The 20,713-nt window shown below is 36.2% G+C and overlaps 1 protein-coding gene across 4 annotated transcripts in view; it reads right to left on the reverse strand.

Moving 5' to 3' along the window:
• The window catches only part of USP34 (ubiquitin specific peptidase 34), a 276,477-nt gene that overhangs the window by 217,983 nt on the left and 37,781 nt on the right, over positions 1–20,713 (reverse strand). For all 4 annotated transcript variants that reach the window (XM_053589538.1, XM_053589537.1, XM_053589535.1 and 1 more), the window contains exons 2-5: positions 19,523–19,610; positions 9,630–10,050; positions 1,726–1,776; positions 1,347–1,496 (exon numbers count right to left, since the gene is read on the reverse strand). In XM_053589538.1, the coding sequence (XP_053445513.1) occupies positions 1,347–1,496; positions 1,726–1,776; positions 9,630–10,050; positions 19,523–19,610 (710 nt within the window). The remainder of the gene's footprint in view (positions 1–1,346; positions 1,497–1,725; positions 1,777–9,629; positions 10,051–19,522; positions 19,611–20,713) is intronic.

Here is a 20,713-nt window from a genome sequence, read left to right on the forward strand (position 1 = left end):
ACGTACAACAAGGCTGGCGGGTCTGAACCCGGCCAGGCCTGCTAAAACAACAATGACAACTGCAACAACAACAACAAAATAATAGCTGGGCGTTGTGGCGGGCAACTGTAGTCCCAGCTACTTGGGAGGCTGAGGCAAGAGAATCACTTAAGCCCAAGGGTTTGAGGATGCTGTGAGCTGTGAGGCCACGGCACTCTACCCAGGGCAACAGCTTGAAATTCAAAAAAACAAATAAACAAACAAAAAAAGTATGGAATTTAGGAATTAAAAATGACCTTGATACAAATCATTTATTTCAAATATGGAATCATGCAGGATTCAATAAATTTGAGTAATGCCAGTGCTCCTTCCCAATATACTTACTACAAAGAGCGTTATCACTGGAAACAGTGCAACAAAATATCTGGTTGAGTCTTTTTTCACCCAATATTTTTATTTTACATATATTTACTTAAAATTTTTACATTACTTATTATTTAAGGTAATTCATTAAGAAAAGAATTCAGGCTTTGGTAAAGTTACATTTAACTTTTACTATACCAATTTTTTTTTTTTTTTCAAGGCAGAGTCTCAAGCTATCATCCTGGGTAGTGTGGTGGCGTCATAGCTCACAGCAACCTCAAACTCGGGCTCAAGTGATTCTGTTGCCTCAGTTTTTCTATTTTTAGTAAAGATGGGGTCTCAAACTCCTCAGCTCAAGCAATCCACCCGCCTCAGCCTCCCAGAGTGCTAGGATTACATCCATGAGCCACTGCACCTGGCCTTCTGTACCAATTTTCTGAAATAATCACCATAATAGATTATTAAAGCCTGAATTTTAATAGAGAATAAAAGTTACTTAATCTTTGCTTCCATACTTACTATGCTTGACAGTAATTGACATTCACAACATACAAAAGAATTAACTTCTTTACAAAGGCAAAAAGAAATCTCTATTTGTAATACAAATACAGAGGGATGTCAGGCACACAGTAGTAGTACCTAGGCAGCCATCACTTAAGCCACCCAAAACTCTAATAAGACAAAAATTTCCCAAGACAAAATTTAGGGAAGAAAGTTACAAATCAACACAAGTATTCTGTGTATAGACACTTGTATTTTAATGGAAACAGGTAATATCTATAATTACCAATATTTTAACATTAAAGATTCACAAATTTCATTCAAATTCTAATTTTAATGTGAAGACCTTTAAAAAGGTTTCTGTACCCAATTTTTTCAAGGCATAATCCAAAAAAATAATACATGCAAATGATTCAAAACCTGCCTTTTCTGGAATAAAATTCCTATTACTGAAATGCTAGACATTGCTCTAAAGAATAAGAACAATTCCAAACAATACTTACGTTAGATACAACGGTAATAAATGCATGTGCTATAAGAAATGGTAAAGTTTCAGGAGTTCCATATTCAAAGCAATCCTTCATCAGAGAAAGGCCATTTTTCCCACAAAACAGACATACATAACGAAGCAAATGCAAGGGTACTTCTACATCCTGTGAAAGTAAAGAATATGTCATTATTTTAAAACTTATCAGTAATAATTTTCATTTTATTAGAAAAACTGGAAGATATTCATCAGACATAAAAATAAACTCAAAAGACATGCATGAACGAAAACCCTAAACATATCAACAAGAAAGGCTTTAGAACAAAAAGAAAAAAAATTTTTAAAGGACTCAAAATTTTCATAAACTTTAGAATGAAAAATGATAAAACACTTACATTCATATCACAGAATGCCCCTAATATGTTACTTTCTTGAGTTGATATATCCTAATTAAAAAAAAAAAAGTGAATAAAATTAGGTCACAACTACTGAACAACAATCTGAAAAACTACTTTCTAAAACACTGATTTTATTTAAGTCAATAAGCAGATCATTTTTCAATTGCTTCTCATAAACAGTGACAGCCCTAACTGAAGCTAGTAAGATGCAGATCTAAAGTATATTTTAACCCTTCTTCCAAGAAATCTTCCTATAGTGTGTACTACACATTATTTTGCCTTCTTAAGCAAAAACTAGTCCTGCCTTAAAAAAAAAGGTAATTCTTACAAAAATAAATAACACCATTAAATGGTTTTGAAACTATGTTCTGGAATTCCCTAGAGGTGTACTCAAGAGTTCCACAGTGTGCTTTCCACACATAAGATTTAAATTACCACAAAGAACACTGATTGTTAGGAGAGTGTAAATTAGTATGATTTTTTGAAAGGCAATCTGGGAATATCTGTCAATACTTAAAATGCACATTTCCCTTGAACCAGCAATTTATCAGAGTCATCGGAGAATTGCTGGAAAAATGTTATGTATAATTATGCTCACTGAGATTATAATACCTCAAAATTGTCTAAGCAAGAGGGAGACCCCATCTCCACTAAAAATATAAAAACTAGGCTCGGCGCCCATAGCACAGTGGTTATGGCACCAGCCACATACACCGAAGCTGGCAGGTTCTAACCCAGCCCGGGCCTGCCAAACAACAACTGCAACAAAAAAATAGCCGGACATTGTGGCAGAGTCCTGTAGTCCCAGCTACTTGGGAGGCTGAGGCAAGAGAATCGCCTAAGCCCGAAAGCTGGAGGTTGCTGTGAGCTGTGACACCACACACTCTTATCGAAGGCAGCAAAGTGAGACTCTGTCTCAAAAAAAAAAAAAAAGAAAGAAACACATTCATGCACTGACATCTGTTTTCAGTATTTTACATTCCACTGCTGAAATAAAGTTTGAAAATGATGGAAAATAATCATTTGAAATCCCCAAATTTCAAAATTTAAACATATTAGAAAAGTCCAAACACCTGTCAAAGTAAGCACTACACCTCCTAAATCTGCTCCTGCGCTTCCACTGTCAGGGCCACAGTTGGATCTTTAAGTTATTCTCAGCAAACTTTTTCATTGCCTTCAAAAGGCTGAGAATTTAAGAACAAAGACATTGTTAAAAACAGAAATCATGGACCATTAAGATGCAGATGATATCAGTGTATTTTTTTAAAGAGTATCATCAGCCAGAGGGGTGGCTTCCACCAGTAATTCTAGCACTCTGTGAGGCCAAGGCAAAAACATCTCCTGAACTCCACCTGTGCTAGAGCGACCCTGTCTCTACTAAAAACAGAAAACTTAGCTGGAGGCTGTGGTGCACTCCTGTAGTCCCAGCTACTTGGGAGGCTAAGCAAAGATCTCCTGAGTCCCAGAATATAAGGTTGCTGTGAGCTTGGATGATGCCACAGCACTCTATCCAGGGTGACACAGTGAGATTCTGTCTCAAAATAAATTAATAAATTAATTAAATTTACAAATTTTTAAATTAAAAATAAAAAGAAAATCATGGATCAGGTGAACCACATTATATAACATTATCATCAAGATTCCTTAATGCCGAACATGTACATAGTTAAATCTCTCGTTACCGAAATAAATACATGGGCTTGAGATTATTATCAGATTTCAACCATAATCTGATCAAGAGTCTACTTTCCTTGTTAATAATTCAAACCCCAGGCAGAGTGAGTTTTCCCATGATGCAAGCTTTTCCCATGACTGCAGGTGCAATATGTTACCCACAGACTTGTTTACATATATTTTGGTGACTCAAAGGAACTGTTTGACCATTTCTTATCTCTACTCTGGATATATGAAGACAGTATCCTAAAGTGTTACTATAATCTCATTTTAAGTACTGTATGTAAAGAGTTAACACAGATCTCTAGGTAAAAACACTAGGAAGTCTCACTAAATCAACATTTTTCTTTCAAAAATTCTGATTTTAGGTAATCTCTGTCTCAGTGATTTCAAAGGTTTTGGGTTTTTTTCCCCCAAAACTTCACATTTATTAAATGAGACAATGTCATCCTAACAGAAATATGCCTATTATTTAAAAACAGAAAACAAAGACAAATAGCTACAGATTAAAGCAACTCCATGTACAATTAAATAATGTTATTCCACAATCAAACCGTGAAGAATTAAAGGTCAACAGATTGAGAATAAAATTTCTGCTTGAAAAGAAGTCAGCAATGCTAGAATTAGTGATGATTATTTAACTTTGCAAATATAAAATCCACAAAATTATATAATTTAAGAGGTGAATTAAAATATTTTTTATTTAAAAGGGATGAATAAAAAAGTGAGAAAGAAAGCAGAGAAAACTAGCCTAGGCTTAGAAATATGTAAAATAATATAACATATAAACTTTAATTTGCCTGATCATACCATAATTTAACATAAGTGGTGTGGTTTCTCTCTTTTCTACAAGTTGTAAGTTCATTTCCACTCTACTTAGGAAAAAAATCACTGGAGGCCAGGTGTGGTGGCTCAAGCCTATAATCCTATCACTCTGGGAGGCCAAGGCAGGTGGACTGCTTGAGCTCAGAAGTTTGACACCAGCAGGGGCATCATGGGGGACACCTATAGTCCCAGTTACTTAGGAGGCTGAAGCAGGAGGATATCTTGAGCCCAAGAGTTTGAGGTTGCTGTGAGCTGCAACACCACCACGACACCCTAACCAGAGCAACACTGTCTAAAAAGGAAAAAACAGGTTGTATCTCATTTCCTAGAGTTACACATAATTTTTAGGATAAGCAGTGCAATGAGCTTCCCCCTGATTTTTATCCTGAATTAATATTACAATTTCTAATTACCAGAGTTTTTAAAATATCAGCTTTGACAGTGAGGATAAGAAAGAAAGAGGGAGGGAATAAGGCAGAAGAGGAGCTCCAAGTTGCTATCTTATTTATTAATAGTATTGGCAATAAATGCAGTATACAGTTACTAGGCCAAATGATTGAGTGGAGTAGAGTTAAGATCCAGATTCTAGGATTCTTCTCAGCAATATGCTACGAAAACCCGATCAAAACTTTTAACCTCCATAAACCAGTCCCTTCTATAAAATGAGAATGTTGATTACGTTTTTAAAGTCACAGCTATTAATATACTAACAAGAAAGTTTTGAATCTTTTACTTCTACAAGTTTTAGCCAAGTTGTGCCTCTAAAAAAATACAGGACGGCTCTGTACCTGTGGCTCAGTGGCTAGGGCACCAGCCACAAACACCAGAGCTGGAGGGTTTAAACCCAGCCTGGGCCTGCTAAAACAGTAACAACTACAACAAAAAAATAGCTGAGCATTATGGCGGGTGCCTGTAATTCCAGCCACTTGGGAGGCTGAGGCAAGAGAATGGCTTATGCCCAAGAGTTTGTGGTTGCTGTGAGCAGTGACACTACAGCACTCTACTGAGGGCGACACAGTGAGACTTTGTCTCAAAAAAAAAAAAAAAAAGAAAGAACTAAAAATCCAAATCAAAGGCTTTATTAAGAAAGAATGGCATAGCAGTATATAGGAAAGACAGGATGAACTATCTCCTCAAAGAAAAGTGATATAACAATCTCTAGTAAACTTTATTACATTGCATGATTGGTTTTCTTTGACATAATTGTTTATGTGCATGTACACACAACTTTAGAAATATATATAATTTGTAATGCATATGTCTCCTACCAATGTTTTGATTTAAGACCCCTTGAAACAGTTGAAACCTTAACACATTTAATTACATAGCCACTAGGACAGAAACTAGAAATTTTACTATATTTGTACCAGATCATTGTTAAGATATTAGAAGTTAGAGATGAACTATTACAGACAAAAAATTAAAGAAGGAAATAACCTAATACATTATGAATTCTGCATAACAAGGTTGTTCCTTACCAAATCCACAGATAAAATTCATTTTATCTCATGAAATCATTGCTTTGAACCAAGTACTCACATGAAAAGAGCCTCAAGAACAGCAACGAGATACTTTATTCCATAAGAGAAAGTACAGAGGAATGTACATAGGCTTAAATTTAGAGATTACTTTTTTTGACAATGATAAATAAGCAAACTGATTTTATGAACAAAACAAATTTTATATTGCTCATAGCGCTATATTGTTAATTTTTTTAACCAGAGAACATTTCTTTATGATATTCGCTTATGTAGGTCCTTAACCAAACTAAACATCTCTCAATTACCAATTTAAGATATTAAAAAACTATTGATGTGGTATTCTTTGTGTTTTGAGACAATGTATTGTCTAGGCTAGAGTTCATAGCTCACTGCAGCTTAAAACTCCCAGGCTCATGCAATCCTCATGCCTCAGCCTCCCAAGCAGCTAAGTAGGTGAGCACCACCCTGCAAAGCTAATTATTTTTAAAATGTCTTACAGAGAGCCTTGCTATGTTGTCCAGCCTGGTCTCAAACTCCCAGCTTCAAGGGATCTTCCCCACCTCAGCCTCCCAAAGTGCTGGGATTACAGGCATAAACCATGCCCAGTTTTTGTGATGTTAAGATTAAATTTTTCAAGTTTGCACAATGGGTCCCCTTTCTGTTGAAAAAGATTCTGAGATGACACAGTTTTTAGAATGTTTAACATACTTTATGTCATGACAGATTCATTGACAGAGAATCTTCTTTTTTGTATAAGGAACTTCTGGACAGCTGAACATGTGAACATACGCAGTTTACTGGAGGGTGGCACACCAGGGAAGGCATGGAAGCTCTGCACTCCTTCCCTTATACCATGCCCTGTGCATCTCTTCATCTGGATCCGATGTAACATCCTTTATAATAAACTGGTAAACATAAGCATTTCCCTAAGTTCTGTGAGCTACTCGAACAAATGAATTGAACCCAAAGACGGGTTTCAGGGAATCCCGATTTGAAGTCAGTCACAAGTTCCAGAGGCTGAGATTTTTGACTGCTAGGAAGGAGGGCAGCCAGTCTTGGGGACTGATGGGGCCATCAACTTGTGGGGTCTGATGCTAACATCAGAATTTAAACAGGATGTTCAGCTGGTGTCTGCTGCATAGTGTGTGTGGGGAAAACCCCCACATTTGGTCATAGAACCCTTCTGTGTTGATGTGTATCAGAGCAGAAGAAAGACACATTTTGAAAGTTTCCCCAAAGCACAATGGACAAGGTAGCTCTAGAAATATAGATATGCACACACAAAAATGTGGATATATTTTTGTATATTAAAAAAATGTTTCTGGCCAGGCGTGATGGCTCATGCCTGTAATCCTAGCTCTCTGGGAGACCATGGCAAGTGGACTGTTTGAGCTCAGGAGTTTGAGACCATCCTGAGCAAGAGCAAGACCCTGCCTATACTAAAAATAGAAAAACTAGCAGGGGGTTCCTATAGTCCTGGCTACTCTGGAGGCTGAGGCAAGAGGATCACTTGAACCCAGGAGTTTGAGGATCCTGTGAGCTGTGCAGCCAGGGCACTCTACCCAGGGTGACAGAGGAAGACTCTGTCTCCAAAAAAAATAAATAAATAAAGGTATCTTGGGTGGCACCCATAGCTCAATGGGTGGGGCACTGGCCACATATACTGAGGCTGGTGGTTCAAACCCAGCCTCAGGCCAGCTAAAACAAGAACAACTGCAACAACAAAAAATAGCCAGGTGTTGTGGCGGGCACCTGGAGTCCCAGCTATTTGGGAGGCTGAGGCAAGAGAATTACTTAAGCCCAAGAGTTTGAGGTTGCTGTGAGCTGTGATGCCATGGCATCCTACCCAGGGTGACAGCTTAAGGCTGTCTCCAAAAAAAAAAAAAAGTTTCCTATGTAATTACATGCATCCACATATAAAACCTAATAATTAAAATATAGGCTGTACAATAGTTCATTTCTATATTCCCAGCATTTTGGAAGGTGGAGGCAGGAGGATTGCTTGAGATCAGGAATTCAAGACCAGCCTAGGCAACACATACTCAACAAAAATACGTAATTTTTAAAATGTAGACATATATAACAAAAAAGGGATTTCTACATGGGAAGATAATTAAGAAAACTATAAGACACAGCAAAATCTGATTTAAAACATTCTTAGGGAAAATTCTAATAGGTAAAAGAACCATCTCCTAAGCTGTGTTTTTTAAACAGTCTCAATTTAATATAAAAATATTAGAGCAAAAGAATATTATAAGGGGAGAGCAGAGAGAGAAAGGGGTGGGGTGGGGAAAGGAAGAGCAGAGAGAGGGAAGGAGGGAGGGGAGTGGGGCCTTGGTGTGTGCCACACCTTTTGGGGGCAAGACATGACTGTAAGAGGGACTTTACCTAACAAATGCAATCAGTGTAACCTGGTTTCTTGTACCCTCAATGAATCCCCAACAATATAAAAAAAGAATATTACATTGTAGAAGAAAGAAGAGCAAAGTCAAATATACAAATTTTGTATAATAGAAGCTTATAGAACAAGTAAGTTAGAGAGGCAGACTTTAAAAAAAAAAAAATCACCACCATATGGTCAGTTTTCTTTCTTTCTTTTTTTGAGAGAATTTCACTCTGTCCCCCTTGGTAGAATGCCATGCCATCATAGCTAACAACAACTTCAAACTCTTGGGCTTGAGCAATCCTCTTGCCTCAGCCTTTCAAGTAGCTGGGACTATAGGCATGTGCTACTATGTCCAGCTAGTTTTTCTACTTTTAGTAGAGATAAGGTCTCACTCTTACTTAGGCTGGTCTCAAACTCCTTTACGTAAAACAATCCACTAGCCTCTGCCTCCCAGAGTGCTAGGATTACAGGAGTCAGCCACTGGGCCGAGCATGTGGTCAATTTTCTAACAGCCACAACTCTTCCCATCCTAGGATACACGGGAAACAATGTACAAGATATAAAATGAAACTTCAACCTCTCCTCCTTCCAGAAATGGAATCTACTTCACCACTCCTTTGAATCTGGACTGCCCTTGTGAATTGCTTTCACCAACAAATGTGGCAAAATGTAATGTGGCAGAATTGATAACTATACCATTTCAGAAGCTATACCTGAAGAAGCCTTACAGCGTCCACTTTTACCTTCCTGGACCACTGCTAAGACTGCCACATAAGGAAGCCAGTATACCCTAATGGAAAATGAGAAGCCATGTGGAGACAATACAAAAACCCCAAACAACAGCCACCACTAACTGCCAGACACACGAGTGACACATGGACCTCCTAACCCACCCAACTTTCAAAGTAAATGCAGCTGCAGAAGTAAACCCACACAATACTAGCAAGAATCATGAGAAATAAAACCACTGTTGTGTTAAGCCACTAAAACATTACCACATACACTGTTTCAATTCCCACTATACCTAGAAGAGATCCCATTTTCTAAATAAATGTAAGGTAGGTTAACTCAACTCTTGGAATACCTATACAAATATCATTAATAGAGACAAGCATCTTGACTTTACAAAGGAAAATACTATTATTTAAAACTAATTACAAATAATTTGTTAAGCTTTTGTCTTGATGAAATAGCAAAGTTTGTAGACTATATTTCTAAGAATGCAATTAAAAATTGTTGCTTTTTCCTCAACCATTTCTTTTTTAGTCACAATAAGCAGAAAAGAGCTACACCAGCAAAATGTTTACTTTCTGAGTTCAGTTTATAAATGCTTCCTTAATAGGACTATCCTGAGCAAATTTTCAATGTGAACTGATACAGAAGTGTTATGGGAAAAACTAGAATAATTTTGGTAAAAATGACTTTTATAAACCATCCCACCAACAATAACTGTCTTCATAGTAATTTATGAGAACCAGACTATCATATTGTTGACTTGGTATTTCTTAAAATTCACAGTACTTATTTTTACATACCTCTATAGTAGGATGAGTATTGTGTTTGTAAGCAGTATATAAGGGAAACTGAATTTGAAAAATTTTTGCCACACACAGTAAGAGTTTTTCCTTCTCATCTGTACTCCATAAACTAAAAGGATCAGGACTCTTTGAAGATACCTCCTCCGTCAGATTACAGATTCTTGTAGAGTTTGGTTTTTTCTCTATCGATTTTTGTCTTTCTGTAGTTCCTTCATTACACTCTCTATCTATATTCAGTGGTTCTTCTGCTTGATTACTCTCATCTTGCCACGTGGAATCTATATTAATAGTAGTACAATGTTTACAAAGCTGGTCCCGGAGCACTTGAACTTGGGCAATCACTAAGTTAATAAGTGCACATACTACTTGGTTAAAAATCTCCAAATGCTTATATTCCTTGAAGCAGCATAGACATTGCCTGTAAGAGAAAAAAAAAAATTCAACAAATAAATACTTCCTAGAGAGGCAGTTATACTTTTTAATAAGTAATATAAAAACGTTAAGTAAGCAAACAGTAAAATTTTTTCTAGACTTAAGATTTTTATTTTCTCCTTCCTGCACTATTTTAACTTATAAAGATAGCACTGTGCCAACAACTAGCATTTTAGTATAAAGTTACAATGTTGGGTTTACAGCTATCATCTTTGGTATGATATTTATATCTAGTCTTCTACCCAAGGGACTATTTAAGAACAATAATCATGGCATATTTCTTTGCTTCTCCAATACTGGTATTCAATATATGTTTAGTATTCAATATTAGGAACCTGGCTATAACAAAACACTTTATCAATAAAGCTAGCTGGTTATTTAACAAAGGGATTTTGTTGTCAACTAATAAAAGAGCTACATTTTAAAATTATTAATTTGTTTGAAGGCTACTTTGAAGGGGTGTTCTAACTATACTCAGAACATCAGAAGTATTTGGGAACACCACCACCACCACCACACACACACACACTCTTCAATTCCTATAAAAAAACAAATGAAAACAAAGAGTAAATCAGAATACAAACCCAGTTCTCTTAGATATGTTCAGTTAGTATCACAGCATGATTCCTGATATATTGTGGATAACTTAAAGGGTCTGGTGAATTAGTAATAATAATATACACACAAGTACCTAGTTGTAAGAATATATGAATCCAGTGATGGATGATAGTTAAGCAACTACTATTTATAATTTGCATCTAGTAATATTACCAAAACATCTATAGTATAGTCCAAACACATCAATAACTTCCTATGTTACCATGTAGAGATAATTTCATTTCTCTAGGCGTGGTGAATTTGAAGTATGGCCACAAATTCTTTCATATTCTTCTGTATTAAAAGTGAAGCTCAACTTTCCTCTCTTCAAATATGGATGGGACTCACTTCTAATGAACAGAATGTGATGGAGATGACAATGTGACATCTAAGACTAGGTCATAAAAGACACTACCACTTCTGCCTTCCTGTGTTTTGAAACACTCACTCAAGGGGAAGCCAGCTACCATGTTGTAACAACATTCAAAAAGCCCATGACAATCCATATAAGAACTGGATCCTCCCATTAACAACTAGCACTAACTTGACAACTATGTAAAACAAGCCAGCTTGGAAGCATATCTTTCAGCCCAACATAAGCCGTTAGATGACTATAACCTGGCCAGCATCTTGACTAAAACCTTATGAGAAACTCAAGCCAAAAACAACCAGCTAGACCACTTCCTAATTCCTGTACCAATGAAACTCTGATGATAATGTTTACTGCTATTTTAAAATACAATCGTATTTTTGGAGTAATTTATTACACAGAAATATATAAATGATACATCATGCCTACCTTCTCTGTGGCAAAACCAAATGGTTTTTACCTCTAAGGTGTCCTTTAGCTTTAAAATTCTAATTTTAAAATATATATATGATATGTATATAGCAATTTCCACAAGAATAAAAACAAACATTTTGCAACTAAAGTTAGTTCTTCTGATAAATAGCATTTTTCTTTAATAGGGAAAATTAGGTTCAAACTTAGATATCTTCCTTTGGTAAAAACAGATTTGAGTTTTCAAAAAAGAGATCTTAGGAGTCGGATCTGAATGAGGAAAGCCAAAGAGTCAGCCAGATTTACTTCAAAAATAGGAAAATGGGAATTAAATTGCTTGGAATACTGACCTAAGAAATTTAAAGACAAAAATGATGTGAACTAAGTTAACAGGGAAAACTGGGTCTGAGTCCTTGCAGATCTAAAATATACATGTTCAAGGAGAGCTGTGAGTCTAAGAGGGAGTGCATGCACACACCCTTAAATAATTATGTTAAATAAATTATACTTTTTATTCTATTACACTCAATCCTGAGAAGTCTAGGGACAAAAATTCTCAACAAGGCATCTATGTATACAATACAAGGGAGAAAAAGTGTTTTTAAATAAAAACATCACTTTTAGTTAAACCCAGGTTGATTTTACACACACACTTTAACTTGTTCCCTGTTCCACAATCTACTACAAATATACTAAAGGGAAAAAAACCATAACTCCATAAGGACAAAATAATGGAACAAAAAAATTATAGATATTGACAAATTGGTTGATAGGAAAAGAAGAAACAATTCAAGTGAAATACAGTGGAAGAAATAAGATTGGAAGGGGCTATCAAATTTTATATCAACAAAAAGAAAAATCTACTCTACAGAACACTGGTAAGGCTCAGCCCTTAAGAATCAGTTATCTCTGAAGGCAAGGATGAAGCATGGGGCAGAAAACAGGACTAAATGAAAGAAAAACCTAGAGAGCCAGAATACTATTCCTACTTCACCCAATGCAACAAATTTTTTCTATACATACAGTGAACAAGATAAATTCGGGAAGACCAAATACCAACCGAGGAAGGCAAGTAAGAAGGAATAAAGATCCTAAAAACTTTCAGAAAAGGTGATAAGAATAACAAGGAAAAGCTCCACAATAAAAGAATACAAAAAACCAACACTTCAAAATTCTGAGAGAAAATAATTTTCCACTTAGAGTTCTGTATCCACTGAAAACTATCAGTAAGTATAAGGCAGAATAGACATTTTACATCTGAAAAGTCTAAGAAATATTTGTCTCCTGTTATCCTTCCTCAGAAAAGATGTCCTCCTAACAAAACAAGGAAGTAAACCAATAAAGACAACAAAATGAAATCCAGCAAACTGAAAATCCAATACAAGAGAAAAGCAAAAGGAATTTTTCTTTCTTTCTTTTTTTTTTTTTTTTGAGACAAAGTCTCACTATGTCCCCCTCGGTAGAGTGCCGTTGGCTTTAGAGTTCACAGCAACCTCAAACTCCTGGGCTTAAGTGATTCTCTCTTGCCTCAGCCTCCCAAGTAGCTGGGACTATAGGTGCCTGCCACAATGCCTGGCTATTTTTTGTTGTAGCTGTCATTGTTGTTTAGCAGACTGGGCCAGGTTGAAAACTGCTAGCCCTGGTGTTACATGGCCGGCGCCCTAACCACTGAGCTAAGGGCGCCGAGCCAGCAAAACGAATTTCAAGGATGAGATCTGAAAGCAAGACAACAGTTTAGTAACAACACTAGAGAGCAGTCAATACAGACAATAGGAAGAGGAAGGCTCAATGAGACTGGGAGGAAAACAAACAATATATCCCCTAATCAGGTATAACAACGTAAAAACTAATACTAAAAAGGGTTGATGAGTTTGGGCAGAATTATTGACGTACACATAGAAAATCAGTTGAATGAAAAAAAGTCAGCAGACCCCAGGAATCAGAAAATATACAAGATATAAAATGAACTATGAAATTTTTGGCTTATCACTAAGCAATATTTTTTTTTTTTAATTTCTTTTTTTTTTGTAGAGACAGAGTCTCACTGTACCACCCTCGGGTAGAGTGCCGTGGCGTCACACGGCTCACAGCAACCTCTAACTCTTGGGCTTACGCGATTCTGTTGCCTCAGCCTCCCGACTAAGCAATATTTTTACTTTTAGAACTACCCTTCTGACTGATAAACTTAAATTGAGAAGATAAGGAAGAGCAAAAGAATGAAATCCTTATATATCATGAAAAGAAAGTTCATGAGTTATACCTAAAATTGATAGACAAAGCAACAGTACAATAATAGCATTTCAAATTATTATACAGAAGTTGATACTAAAACCAACATCTGAAGTAGCAGAAAAAAAGGAAGCTGAGAATGGACTTATTCTATTATAGCTCTCTATTGATTGCTTTTAATACTGCCTATTTATACACCAATCTCATTCATACCCACCATATGAGCTTATCCTGCTTTCTTCTCAGGCCTACTCTGTTATTTGCAGCCTTAAAGCTCCAATGTCCAAGCAGAATCATATTCTGCAGAACTGACGAGAATGTGCCTAATTAAAAATAATACACTGATTAATTTCTTTCTTTCTTTTTTTTTTTTTTTTTTTTTGAGTTTTAGGTCAGCAGTGATAATTTCTAAAGGCCTGGCATAAACCAGTGGCTCATACCTGTAATTCTAACACTCTGGGAAGATGAAGTGGGAGGATCTCTTCAGTTCAGGAGTTAGAGGCCAGCTTAAGTAAGAGCAAGACTATCATCGCTACTAAAAATAGAAAAAAATCAGCCAGTCGTTGTGGTGGGTACCTATAGTCCCCGCTACTAGAAGGCTGAGGCCAGAGGATCACTTAAATACAAGAGTTTTCAGTTGCTGTGAGCTAGGCTGAGGTTATGGCACTCTACTCCTGGCGACAGAGCAACATTGCTTCTGACAAAAAAAAAAAAAAAAGCCTAGCATAAAATATGGAGCTTTATTTAAATAAAATTATTAACCATCCTAGAACCGAGTTCTAGAATCCATCTACCAATAAATATTCCAATGGGTCTCACATCATTTTTTCCTAGCCTGGTACTGCTGAAAGTATGAAAGGACTACTATTTCATCGCATTCAACCTCACCAATTTTTTTCTTAATGTATGAACTAGAAAAACAGTATTTTAAATAGTGGTCAATATCAACATGTCACTCACCAAACAAATTTTTTGATGCCAAAAAAAGACCAGAGCCTTGAAGAGAGGAGTACATACATTCACCTACTCAAAATAACCTCTATAACTGTTCTAAAAAATAAAATTTATTAAAACAATGAATAAAAGTAATAGCTTCAAACATTAAACACAAATGCCAAGTATAAAAGGTACTATTTTTAGCCTGAAAATACAATGACAGAACTTCATCCCGGCTGGCAAACAGAGTTCGCACAGTGGAAGAAATCTGATATCAAGTTAAAAAGTGGATAAGTAAAAAGACAGCAAAGACCGTTGAACGCCTACTAAAGAATGTGGAACTTCCAGCATACATACACCTAAGCCCATTTTCTAATAATCTTAAAACAAGTAAAAAAACAAAACAACCAAACCAAAAAAACAAAAAAAAACCCCCCCATTCCTATATGAAGTATTGTGCCTTGTAATATAGTAATATCAGCACTTTCGTTACATACAATGTTCCCTTCATATCCTTAGATGCTCTTTTTTCTAATTTACAGGCTTCAATTTATTCTCCAATTCTTTTCTCTCCTCATCCTCTGAATTAGCTTTCTTCCTGTACCATTCCCAGTCACTATGTTGACATTAATAAAATAATAATCTGTTAAACCAACAAGTGTAACTACCCTAATTTTATACAGACAAAACAGAGTTGTCGCTACATGACTGTTACGCAGCAATTACAAATGAAGACATAGATAATATCTGATGACATGGAAAGACTGACCACAGTAAACTGCACATAGAAGATCACATTAGAAAATATACACATAGTAAAACCACATTTTTATAAAATTCTCAACTATACTTACTATTCACAATCCCATAACATGGATATACACAAAAAGAAAGAATTGTTACTCTGGGTGGTGTCACATTGGGGATTTAACTTGGTTCTTTGGTTTTTTTAATAGTGAATATGTCATTTAAATAAGAAAAAATATTCCTTTTATGGTGGCAAGAAGAAAAAAGCAAAAATAATAAAATAAAATCTTTACAATACTTATAAATATTAAGTCTTGTCAATGTACTGTTTTTTAAATGAACCCTTGCCTTTACTTACATTCTAGTCAATATGCCAGAATTTTTTTTTTTTTTTAAAGAATTGGGGTCTCACACTGTTGCCCAGGCTAGAGTTTGATAGCATGATCACAGTTCCCTACAACTGGGGAGTCCTGGGCTTGAGCAATCCTCCCACCTCAGCCTCCTTAAGTGCTAGAACCACAGGCATGAGGCACCACACCCAGCCCACAAAACAATTCTTGACCACTGATAATCTTCCATTAATAATATTATGAAAGCTATATTGAACACTCTTCTCCTAGGAATCATAAATAACATTTTGTGTGAAATGTCATGGGTTCATTAGCATACTAAGCATCATTTATGGACTGTCTTGGTCCAAATTAAGAATTCCTTAACTGTGTTTTCTTAATAGTTATTTATCATCTAGAAGAACCATAATCTAATCTACGCGACAATATTTTCTGATGCTTACGAAAATAATTTAGGAGATGGGGGAGAGGATAACATAGGCAAAGACTCTTACCACAAAGCATTATGATCCAACTAAATATTTTTACTCTTCCCCCTTATCAACACAAACAATTACAACAATAGCATTCTACTTTTACTACTACTAGCTAAAAACTGTTCATGGTTACTGACATGTGAACAGAATTGTAAATGTTACGAACTGTTTTGCAGTTTGGCCCTTCTTGCTTTATTTTAGTTTACCCTTCAATCATTTTCCAAAACAGACTTTAGGCTCAGCACCTGTAGCTCAGCAGCAGCTAGGGCGCCAGCCAAATACACCAGAGCTGGCAAGTTCAAACCCAGCCCGGGGCCTGTCAAACAACAACGACAACTACAACCAAAAACTAGTTGGGAGTTGTGGCAGGCACCTATAGTCCCAGCTACTTGGGAAGCTGAGGCAGGAGGCAAGAGAATCGCTTAAGCCCAAGAGAATTAGAAGTTGTGGGTGGCACCTGTGGCTCAAAGTGAGTAGGGCGCCGGCCCCATATGCAGAGGCTGGTCGGTTCAAACCCAGCCCCGGTCAAACTGCAACAACAAAACAAAAAAAAGAAGTTGCTGTGAGCTGTGAAGCCACAGTACTCTACCAAGGGCAACATAGTGAAACTCTGTCTCAAAAAAAAAAAAAAAAGACTTTAACAATTTTAAAACAAGCATTTATTAAGTTCTTTTATCAAATACTGTACTGAGAACTTTGTTTCCTTACAACCTCATGAAGATATTCTATTTTCACAAACAAAATGAGAGCTTATAGAAGTTAACTGTAAAATTAATTTCACAGGTATTAAAAGAAGACTGGAATTCATGTCTATATGGCTCCAATATAGACATGAATATATATCCCTCTTAAACAGCGTGACGTAAAACAGATGCTCCCCACAGTTTGGGATAAACACTTTAATATTCTCATGAAACCTATGAATTATTGCCTAAAACTGTACATATTGAAATTTCCTTTATAATTTCATTCTCATCCACTGACTCCAGGTCAAAACTTCTTAAAATTAGGATTAAGAATAAGCATCTAGAATAAAAGTGGACTAGGAATGAGAAAATAAAACTCCAACCCCAATTCTATCAATAACTAGTACTGAAACTTTAGGAAAACAATTTTATTTCTCTGGATTTCAGGGTCACACCACAGATTAGAATTGTGTCTTGGGCGGCGCCCATAGCTCAGCAGGTAGGGCACCAGCCACATACACCAAGACTGGCAGGTTCGAACCCAGCCCGGGCCAGCTAAAACATCAACAACTGCAACAAAAAATAGTGGGGCGTTGTGGCGGGCAACTGTAGTCCCAGCTACCTGGGAGGGTGAGGCAAGAGTTCAGCCTGAGAGTTTGAGGTTGCTGTGAATTATGACATCATGGCATTCTACTGACTCTGTCTCAAAAAAAAAAAAAAAAAAAAAAAAAAAGTGTCTTTTTTCCTAGTATAACATGTTGCCATGTACCTGTGGTTATAAATTCAAATTTATGACTCAGATGCAATGTTTTCTCATCAAATTACTTTATGTTAATTTTAAATCATAAACATATTAGTATTATATTCTTTCTTCTATTTCACACATAATAAAAGAAAAAACACTGCTAACTTTAATTTAAAATTCAGCTGACTGTAATTTAGAAAAGAAATGCCAATAATGATGGTACACAAGTTTTCAATAAAACCTACAAATTCTTTCAGAACAAAAGAATCAATTTTATCAAGAGAAAAGGAAAAAAGCTAAACTCTTCATGATCAGCTAGAATGCGTACCTTAGAATAGTCATTTACGTAACACTGCATTTAACATGTTCATTACTCACTGCATTCAATGCCTCAAACATTCTTATGTATAAAAAGTTTAGAAGGACCAAGAACTTTGAACAGGTACAAAGTTTAAAAAAAAAAACCTATTATTTTCATTTCATTTATTCAAGGAGGAAAAAATAATTATTATGGTGGGTGCGATAGCTCACACCTATGATCCTAGCACTCTGGGAGGCCAAATTGTGGACTGCTTAGCTCAAGAGTTCGAGACCAGCCTGAGCAAGAGTGAGACCTCCTCTCTATTAAATGGGCGGGCGCCCGTAGCTCAGTGGTTAATTTCTCTGTAATTCCCCAACTGCACCGGGGCTGGTGGGTTCAAACCCAGCCAAGGCCTGCTAAGCAACAATGACAACAACAACAAAAAAACAGCCGGGCACTGTGGAGAGCTACTGTAGTCCCAGCTACTGGGGAGGCTGAGGCAAGAGAATCACTGAAGCCCACAAGTTTGAGATTGCTGTGAGCTGTGATGCCTTGACACTCTACCAAGGGCAACATAGGGAGACTCTGTCTCAAAACAAACAAACAAACAAAAACAATACATAAATAAAAACAGTTGAGCGTTGTGGTAGGTACCTATAATCACAGCTACTTGGAAGGTTAAGGAAAGAGGATTGCTTAAGCCAGAGTTTGAGGTTGCTGTAAGCTAAGATGCCACTGCATACTACCTAAGATGACAGACTCTTGTTTCAAAAAAAAATTACTAGCCATGACCAGCCAAAATCATATGGAGAAATAGGAATCTGCAAATCCTTGTTATACACTTGGATTATATTAACAATGGTGTCTAAAGTTTTATTCTCTATATTTCAATATACATTATTACTTAGAAATCAGTCTAATAAACATATTATAGAAAAGAAACAAATATCAAGAGGTCTTCAAAGTGTCCCCACCACAACAGTAATTTATTTTAATGATTATGTTTATTACAAGTCTCTAGATATGCCATAAAAATTCTTTAATCTATTATTTTCAGAATTTCAGTCACTCTTGTAATGAAGGAGAAGATAAAAGGAAGAAATCTGGGAGGCTGAGGCCGGAGGGTCACTTGAGCTCAGGAGTTCCAGACCAGCCTGAACAAGAGCAAGACACTGTTCTCTACTAAAAATAGAAAAATTTGACCAGTGTTATGGTAGGCACCTATAGTCCCAGCTACTTGAGACAGGACTGCTCAAACCCAGAAGGTTGAGGTTGCTGTGAGATAGGCTGAAACCATGGTACTCTAGCCTAGTGCAAACATGTAAGACTCTCTCTCTCTCTCTTTTTCTCTCTCTCTCACACACACACACACACACACACACAAGAAAAAAGAAAAAAAATCAATTTTTATGCTCATGGTTTAAAAACAGAATCATGATCGACCCCATGAGTAAGGAGAAGATTAGAAGATTTAATAAATATTGACAAACTGTCATGTAATGACTAAAGGTTTCCAATCCAACTTCTTAAAAGGTGAATTTGATGACAAAAAATGGCAATTTAAGAAACGACTCACAAAATTAGTCTTCCAAATACCTTAAGATACATACCTCTGTGTCCAAGAATTGATATAAGCAAATATTTTCAGAGTATGTTCCTTTCTGAGCTGCAGTCCATCACCACCTTCTATATCTGATACTGAAATAAAACAGAAAAAAGAATCTTTTAATTATGAATAAATACTAAACTAGTATTAGAACCAATACTTCTTATTTTGTAAGCCTAGACTTACAAATGCAAACATTAGAAGAAATTATTTTTTTGCTTTCACCAAAGAAAGTAAGTTAATTAATGACTGATTTGAGCTTAAGAATAGATTTCTCACAGATACAACTGGGGAGGGGTACTTTCCCAGTTATTCTGGTATTATCTGTCATCTCCCAATTTGCCTTTCTGTTCTATGCTTTGTGATGCTGGGGCTGAGATCCTGCAAGCTATATTTTTCATTTCCAGCTGGCTTCCTGTTAAATAAAATCATCTTCCTCCTCTTCCTGTGTCCACAGGGCTCTAGAAGAAGACTGGAATGCAGGAGAAGAGACCAAGGACTTGCTAGTCTGCTATATCTGAAAGCATCACCCAGAAGCAGCAATGATTCCACTCTCCAGTTTACTAAGTTTATATCCCAGGAACTAGTCTCATGGTACTCCTCTCAGACCAGCAGTAGTGGTCAATGTATCTTCCTTAAAGACATAGCTTACTTGGCCTTCCTTTCTTGGGTTTTCTTTTAAGTTATTAGATTCCAACAACTCTCTTTTCCTTTTGTTTTCCCAGCTTTAGGGAGGACTGACTTCTTTCTACAGTCATCACCATCATCTCTGGGTTTCGTCCAGGTTTCCTCTTTAAACACTCAAGATCTGTGTAATTATTTCCTTTTATTAAATTTTCTCTTTAATTCCCTGACTGGACTCTGACTGACATGCTGACTTTTTATATATTATATGTACCGTTATATAATGGACCTAAGTTAAATGAGAAGAGAAGCTGTATAAAGAAATGTATTATTTGGTTAATGATTCAAGTTAAGTCTTCAAATATAAAATGTTTGATTAAACAAGATCAAGAATTGGCAAATTTTTCTGTAAAGAAAAGTAAATATTTTAGGTTTTGAAGGTCGTATGGTCTGTCACAATTATGTAATTCTGCTCTTCTACCCTGAAAGTAGTCATCAGCAATATGTAAACAAATGAGCACAACTAAGTTATAAAAACAAGAAACGAGTCAGATGTGGCTCATGGGCCACA

This window comes from Nycticebus coucang, chromosome 4 (genome assembly GCF_027406575.1).
Source record: "Nycticebus coucang isolate mNycCou1 chromosome 4, mNycCou1.pri, whole genome shotgun sequence".
NCBI classification, from domain to species: Eukaryota; Metazoa; Chordata; class Mammalia; order Primates; family Lorisidae; genus Nycticebus; species Nycticebus coucang.